We start from the raw sequence: 7,979 nt of genomic DNA on the forward strand, positions 1-7,979 counted from the left end.
TGTGGAGAGCTACACACCAGCAAATCAATTGTCTAATTAACATGCATATATATGCTAATTAACCTTCAAGATTTATATGTCAGAAGAAAGGCAGAGATGTAGACATTACTGTAAATACATTTCAAGTAATATATATAATTTATGTGAAAGGCATTATATTTTTTAATAAATACTACATAATCGCCGGTATCCGGTGTTATGATCTCAGCCTACAGGAGAAACGAGTCTCCCTCCTTGAGAGTTATTCAGCAAGCCTGACCTAACTAGAAGGTCTAGCAAATATTGAGGTGGTAACCCATATGAAAAATGGCTGGTTGGATATGTAAAACAATTTAAGATTATGGGCAGTAAGTAAGGAAATAGATAAATGACTGGCTAGGAGATGTGGACATTTTGCTGGAGGCGTGAGGCTCGCTTCCGGAGGACCTTGACCTCACTTGAGTGCCAGACATCGCAGGGGGAAGCCGCGCTCCGTTTGAGCTCCCGTCAGAAGGGAACCCCTAGTGATATATCTCGAAGAGAAGAGAAGTGTGCGGACGTACCAGTTGTGGAATCGAGCTGGGAACGTTGTGGTCTCAAGTCCTGGTCGACGAGCAGATATTAAATCGCCCAGAAGCATTATTGTGGGCTGTGTGGAGCGCCCTGACCAGACGCCGTCAGAGGGAAAGCGCCCTCGACCAATTAATCTGTGGTAAGCACGATAAACGCCAGTTCATAGTGATTGTTTGTAGTTGGTCGTGTGCCCAGCGACAGTAGCGATGTTTATTTATAAGTTAGACATGTTTTAATAAGGCAGAAAGCCTGAAATAAGAGAGTGGAGAGGGAGGAACACGGAGCGACGTCCTCCCCCTCTGAGCGCTGGCGGACGACTGAGGGAGCCGGCTCCGGATGGAGGAAGACCCTCCCAGCGAGTGAGGACGCCGCCGCCAGGCGAGGTGGAGTATGGACCCGCCCAAAACGGGGGAGTCCACTCTCACTGTATGTAGAGAACAGATAGAGGTTTGAGGCAAGCATATTGTGTGGTTATTTTTGTTTATGTGTTAAAGGGGAACATTTTATTGGAACGTCGATGGGTTGCAGGTTTGTCTTTGGGGAAGAAGTTGCTGAGAACTTCGAAGCCAGCAGAGGATGTAGCTGATGAGACTCCAAGGTAGTGGAGCAGAGGACCTCGAGCTGTGAGGAGAAGCAGCAGTGAAGAGGAGTGTCACGTGCTTCTGTAGAGGTGGTGAAGCACCATAGTTACTCGAGGAAACTTCATGGTGTAGCAGCCAAGAGAGCTGTGGAAGAACCTAACAGAAGGGTGAAGCACCGTAGTTGCACAAGGAAACTTCATGATAGCAGCCTGGAGGAGCTGCAGAGGATCCTGGTAGTGAAGCCCGGAAGAACCTAAGGATATTAGGGTTGTGAACTTCCAGAGGTGGAAGGGGAAGTTCTGGTGGATTACTAGTAGGGAGTTGATAGTGTTTGGTTGTCATTAGCGTGCAAGACGCAGTGAGAGGTGAGTGACTGTTGGCATCCTTATGTCAAGGAGTTTTTTATACTGAAGTATCAATGAACATTTATACTGGTATATGTTATTGCATTCAAATGCTGATTTTCTATATATATATGTTATCTTGCTGATGGTGCAACAGTGTGTAGGCTTGACCAACTTGAGGAGGTTAATAGTATCAGGTGGTGAACCAGGAGATAGGATACCACTTGATAAGCTGATAATAGAGTTCTGATGGTATTGGAGTGCAACCTGATTGTGATATTATAGAGTATAGGATTCATTATTATTATATGTGTGTATGTATCGTGTATGTGCTTTGTTCAGTAAATGTGTCACAATTTGCTGGTGTTTGCCCTTGTCCTAGTGAGGCTTCCCAGGAGGTAGTAAAGAAGGAGAGAGAGAGAGAGAAAGAACCATGAACCACTGCTGTGGACAGGGTAGGAGGTAATACTAGTAAGTCATAGGGGGATTGAGGAGATCATATCTCATAAGGAGAGAGTGGGGAGTCACAGCGGCTCGAGTGGGTGTGTGCACGTGACAACGAGGCTAAGTGTTGGAGCCGCATCCCCTGAACGTGTGACGTTGAGCCCCTCTCCAAGAGCCAGAAGCGCCAAGGGTGATCTCCTAGTATAAGCACTCTGCCGAGCTGTGGGTTGGGTTGTCCGTAGAGAAGGATCAACGACGACAACACCAACCAACCCACAGTCTATAATAAATTGGGGGCCTGTGTCCGGGAGAGTGAACTGACACACCCACACCCTGTCCAAGAGTGGATTTGTACACCCCTGCTGAGATAAACTGTGTGACCGCAGGTGTATACTCTCTCTCTTGGGAAGACTCACAGGACAAAGATGGATAAGGTGCAAGCATTTGTGGAGTCAGGCAAGCCTGAGGACTTGGAAGGTTGCACGAGGGATCAATTGAAACAAATAGCAGAAAAATGTGGCATCAGGTTGAAAGCATCTAAAGTAGCTGGGATGAAGGATGAGATCCTGAGGCAGTTGAGAGCCAGAAGTGAAGCGGCAGAACAAGGAGCCCAGGAAGGAGCTGAAAGTAGAAAGGAGGATGATGGGCAGGATGACGTGAGATCCCAGGGATCGAGTAGGAGCAGCAAGAGTAGCCGCAGTAGCAGGAGTAGCCGGAATAGGAGCTTGGAGAGATTCCAGTTAGAGCTCCAGATGCAGCGTGAGGACAAGGAGAGACAGTTCCAGCTGGAAAAGATGAAATTAGAACTCCAGATGAAAAATGAAGCCGAGAAGGAAAAAGAGAAAACCAGGCTGGAAGTAGAGAGAGCGAGACTAGAGGTGGAGAAAGAAAAAGAGAAAACCAGAATAAGAGAACTGGAGTTGGAACAAGAGAAAGAAAAAGAAAAAGCCCAGGTCGAAAAAGAAAAAGCCCAGGTCGAAAAAGAAAAAGAGAGAACAAAACAAATGCAGATAGAAGCGAATAGAACCTTGGCTGAGCAAAGGATTGAACATGGGTTGCCAGAGAGCACCACCCAGGTATCACACCCACCAGATGTTAGGGTTAGGGAGAAGGACATTCCCTTGTTTGTTCCCGAAGAGGCAGAGAGCTTCTTCGAGCATTTTGAGAAAGTAGCCAGCATCAAAAAGTGGCCACAGGAGGAATGGGCCCAGCTGGTCCAGTTAAGATTGACCGGTGCAGCCAGGGAGGCATACACCCAATTGTCGCTGGAAGAGTGCCAGGATTACGCCACAGTAAAGAGCAGCATATTGCGCTCGTTTCAGTTAACCCCAGAAGCTTATAGGAAGCGCTTCAGAGAAATGATCAAAGTTGGAGCATGTACGTTTGCTGAGACAGCAAGAGATCTGGAAAGACGATTCCAGAAGTGGATTGAGGCTGCTGGAGTTGGATCTTATGCTGACCTGAAGCAACTGATGGTCATGGAAAAGTTCTTGGAGATGATGCATCCCGAAACAAAGTTCAAGATCCAAGAAGCAGGGATAATGGAGGTGAAAGATGCCGCAGATAGGGCGGATATGATTACTGAAGCATACAAGAGCTTGAGGGAGAACAGAGTGAGAAGTGAGGCGAGATGCAGCAATGGCAGACCCAATGGAATCTGGGGAGGAAGAAATTATGAAAGACCCAGAAGAGTCTGGGGTGAGAATAATTTTGATAAATGGGCAGATAAAAGTAAGTACCCTAAAACTCAGAAGAGTAGGTCGCGCACTTCGTCTGAAAGTGAAGATGGAGGAGCTAAACAAGAAACTAATCGTTATCCTGGAAATCAAGAGTCCAGTAGAACCCCACAGAGTGCAAGTAGTGTACCTGGCCCGAGGAATTCTCATGTGAGTGGGCAGAGTCAGAGCTACTCTGGTACATATAGAAGAGACTTTTCCCAGATGAGATGTTACAATTGTAACGGATTGGGTCACGTGATGCGAGATTGTAGACAGGGCAAGAGAGTTGTGACCCTGGCCATGTGTGACCCCGGAAGTAAATATACTAATGTGTTCCGAGACAAACCACAGAGAGCGAATTTAGTGAACGAGAGGTATAGGCCGTTCATGAGCAAAGGTTGGATCAGGATAAGAGGCCAACCTGAGGTAGAAGTTGGTATCTTAAGAGATACCGGAGCTAATCAGAGCTTGATTGCGAGAAGCCTGATTGGGAATGATCGACGGTTAGCTGGCAGGAGTAAGATGAGAGTATATGGGATATTGTCTGAGAGTGACATGCCCGTTTGTACTGTCCAGCTAAGGTCGGAATATGTGTCGGCAGAGGTGATGTTGGGAGTGTGCCCCGACATACCTATTCCAGGAGTCCAAGTGATCTTGGGGAATGACTTGTGCGGGACAAAGGTGTTGCCAAGAGTCATAGCGGAGACTGTGCCAGAGGAGTGCCCAGAAGGCCACTGCACGTGTGGAACACCTGAGAGTGTGAACCTGACTGACATCCGAGGAGATGAGTCAGGAGACCGCCAAGCCATTGAGTACCCTGTCTCGGTAGTGACGAAGGCAGAGTTGGCCGACGAGGAAGACACTGGAGAAGGTGAGACAGTGTCGATTCAGCCAGTGGAAGATATCGACGTAGATATAGCGTGGCTGTTTGATGAAGGTCCAGCCCAGAAAAATGAAGTCTCGGTGAGGTCGAAAGTGAAGATGGCCCAGCCGAAGAAGAATACTGTGAAGAGAGTTGACCTGAGTAGAGCCCAGACTGCTGAAATTAAGAGTCGGAAGGTGAATGCAACTGTGCTGAGTAGGAATGAGGAAGGATGTGGACATACAGAGGACGAGAGTAGAGCGTCAAGTTGTCCACGAGCACAGAGGCATTTGGGTAGTAGAGTTAAGTTGTGGGAGATGTCAAGAGTTGACATGTTCCACAGGAAACGTGAAGAAAAGATAGTGAAGAAGAGTAATAGCCGGGAAAATGAAAGGAGAAGAGACAGTATGTGTGAAGAGATGCTTACGAGCACTCTGGGAGAGGCAAAGCGACATGTATGGTCGAGTGCTGTTGGATGTAGTGCAGTGCTCGAAGAAACTTTTAGGGAACGAAGAAGAGTTGAAGGAGAAGAAATGGAGTTGTATAGAAGTGAAAAGTGTGGGAAGAGTAAGATGATACAAGCATGGAGGAATAGAAGAAAGCCGAGGACTCGATGGAAGTCAGACAGGATGAGATCTTGGATAAATGTGGAGACGCAAGGGAGGATCGTCGGTGAAGACGAGGGAGTGAAGTATGATGACAGGAGACGAAAGTATAATGGCAGTAGATGGAAGAGTGAAGACGACAGAGGAGGTACAGACAGTAGATGTCTGACTCTGGACGTGAAGAGAAGACGAGGAAACGGAGGGTGGAGACAGTAAGTAGAGTGGGCCAATGGATTGCAGGCGTCCAAGGAGGACAGCCTAGCCAAGAGGTGCCAGAGAAGTCAAATCGTTTGTGAGAAGACCATGTTTCTGGAGAGTTGTGAGCCGGATGTTGCAAGGTGCAACGAATTATTTGTAGACTCCTAAGAGAGTATATGGGGTGAAGAACGAGACAGCGTGGTGGCGGATGTATTATCCCGAGCTTTGCCACTGGAATAACTCTCAAAAATAAGGGGAGGGGAGTGTTATGATCTCAGCCTACAGGAGAAACGAGTCTCCCTCCTTGAGAGTTATTCAGCAAGCCTGACCTAACTAGAAGGTCTAGCAAATATTGAGGTGGTAACCCATATGAAAAATGGCTGGTTGGATATGTAAAACAATTTAAGATTATGGGCAGTAAGTAAGGAAATAGATAAATGACTGGCTAGGAGATGTGGACATTTTGCTGGAGGCGTGAGGCTCGCTTCCGGAGGACCTTGACCTCACTTGAGTGCCAGACATCGCAGGGGGAAGCCGCGCTCCGTTTGAGCTCCCGTCAGAAGGGAACCCCTAGTGATATATCTCGAAGAGAAGAGAAGTGTGCGGACGTACCAGTTGTGGAATCGAGCTGGGAACGTTGTGGTCTCAAGTCCTGGTCGACGAGCAGATATTAAATCGCCCAGAAGCATTATTGTGGGCTGTGTGGAGCGCCCTGACCAGACGCCGTCAGAGGGAAAGCGCCCTCGACCAATTAATCTGTGGTAAGCACGATAAACGCCAGTTCATAGTGATTGTTTGTAGTTGGTCGTGTGCCCAGCGACAGTAGCGATGTTTATTTATAAGTTAGACATGTTTTAATAAGGCAGAAAGCCTGAAATAAGAGAGTGGAGAGGGAGGAACACGGAGCGACGTCCTCCCCCTCTGAGCGCTGGCGGACGACTGAGGGAGCCGGCTCCGGATGGAGGAAGACCCTCCCAGCGAGTGAGGACGCCGCCGCCAGGCGAGGTGGAGTATGGACCCGCCCAAAACGGGGGAGTCCACTCTCACTGTATGTAGAGAACAGATAGAGGTTTGAGGCAAGCATATTGTGTGGTTATTTTTGTTTATGTGTTAAAGGGGAACATTTTATTGGAACGTCGATGGGTTGCAGGTTTGTCTTTGGGGAAGAAGTTGCTGAGAACTTCGAAGCCAGCAGAGGATGTAGCTGATGAGACTCCAAGGTAGTGGAGCAGAGGACCTCGAGCTGTGAGGAGAAGCAGCAGTGAAGAGGAGTGTCACGTGCTTCTGTAGAGGTGGTGAAGCACCATAGTTACTCGAGGAAACTTCATGGTGTAGCAGCCAAGAGAGCTGTGGAAGAACCTAACAGAAGGGTGAAGCACCGTAGTTGCACAAGGAAACTTCATGATAGCAGCCTGGAGGAGCTGCAGAGGATCCTGGTAGTGAAGCCCGGAAGAACCTAAGGATATTAGGGTTGTGAACTTCCAGAGGTGGAAGGGGAAGTTCTGGTGGATTACTAGTAGGGAGTTGATAGTGTTTGGTTGTCATTAGCGTGCAAGACGCAGTGAGAGGTGAGTGACTGTTGGCATCCTTATGTCAAGGAGTTTTTTATACTGAAGTATCAATGAACATTTATACTGGTATATGTTATTGCATTCAAATGCTGATTTTCTATATATATATGTTATCTTGCTGATGGTGCAACAGTGTGTAGGCTTGACCAACTTGAGGAGGTTAATAGTATCAGGTGGTGAACCAGGAGATAGGATACCACTTGATAAGCTGATAATAGAGTTCTGATGGTATTGGAGTGCAACCTGATTGTGATATTATAGAGTATAGGATTCATTATTATTATATGTGTGTATGTATCGTGTATGTGCTTTGTTCAGTAAATGTGTCACAATTTGCTGGTGTTTGCCCTTGTCCTAGTGAGGCTTCCCAGGAGGTAGTAAAGAAGGAGAGAGAGAGAGAGAGAAAGAACCATGAACCACTGCTGTGGACAGGGTAGGAGGTAATACTAGTAAGTCATAGGGGGATTGAGGAGATCATATCTCATAAGGAGAGAGTGGGGAGTCACAGCGGCTCGAGTGGGTGTGTGCACGTGACAACGAGGCTAAGTGTTGGAGCCGCATCCCCTGAACGTGTGACGTTGAGCCCCTCTCCAAGAGCCAGAAGCGCCAAGGGTGATCTCCTAGTATAAGCACTCTGCCGAGCTGTGGGTTGGGTTGTCCGTAGAGAAGGATCAACGACGACAACACCAACCAACCCACAGTCTATAATACCGGACACATGAACACTACATTCAATGCCATCATTATAGTCGGTAAATATGTCATATTTCATCAATACTTGTGTAATGCAAGGAGGTTTTATCTTTTTTAAAGATAAATATTTCAACTTTAAATATATTTTCAAATATTTGTCATTAAAGTATATATTCTGAAAATAATAATAATGTATTTTATTTACCCCAAAGTAGAGCACGAATATCATAGTGTCATATCCTGTGATTAGTAATTTATTTTGCACCCCTTACTCATTCCTTGAAGATTGTTTACATTCACTCCTAGCTTGATAAATTCAAGATCTTTTGAGTGCATGAAAATATGTTTTAGAATTATAGTATTCAAATGGAATTAGTAGCGTATAGCTAGCTCTAAGCAGAACTACTACTG

At 46.7% G+C, this 7,979-nt stretch overlaps 1 protein-coding gene across 2 annotated transcripts; it reads left to right on the plus strand.

Moving 5' to 3' along the window:
• The first annotated feature begins 223 nt into the window (after positions 1 to 223).
• Positions 224 to 7,210, plus strand: LOC138371084 (uncharacterized). 2 transcript variants are annotated; one of them, XM_069335742.1, is made up of 2 exons: positions 224 to 691; positions 1,081 to 7,210. In XM_069335742.1, the coding sequence occupies exon 2, from the start codon at positions 2,347 to 2,349 to the stop codon at positions 5,320 to 5,322; it is 2,976 nt and encodes a 991-aa protein (XP_069191843.1). In that variant the 5' UTR covers positions 224 to 691; positions 1,081 to 2,346; the 3' UTR covers positions 5,323 to 7,210. The 2 variants fall into 2 exon arrangements, 1 of the variants encoding a protein (XP_069191843.1); XR_011230287.1 differs by having other exon boundaries at positions 230 to 6,065; positions 6,455 to 7,210.
• The last annotated feature ends 769 nt before the right edge of the window (positions 7,211 to 7,979 follow it).

Source organism: Procambarus clarkii, chromosome 34 (assembly GCF_040958095.1).
Source record: "Procambarus clarkii isolate CNS0578487 chromosome 34, FALCON_Pclarkii_2.0, whole genome shotgun sequence".
In the NCBI taxonomy this organism is placed as follows: Eukaryota; Metazoa; Arthropoda; class Malacostraca; order Decapoda; family Cambaridae; genus Procambarus; species Procambarus clarkii.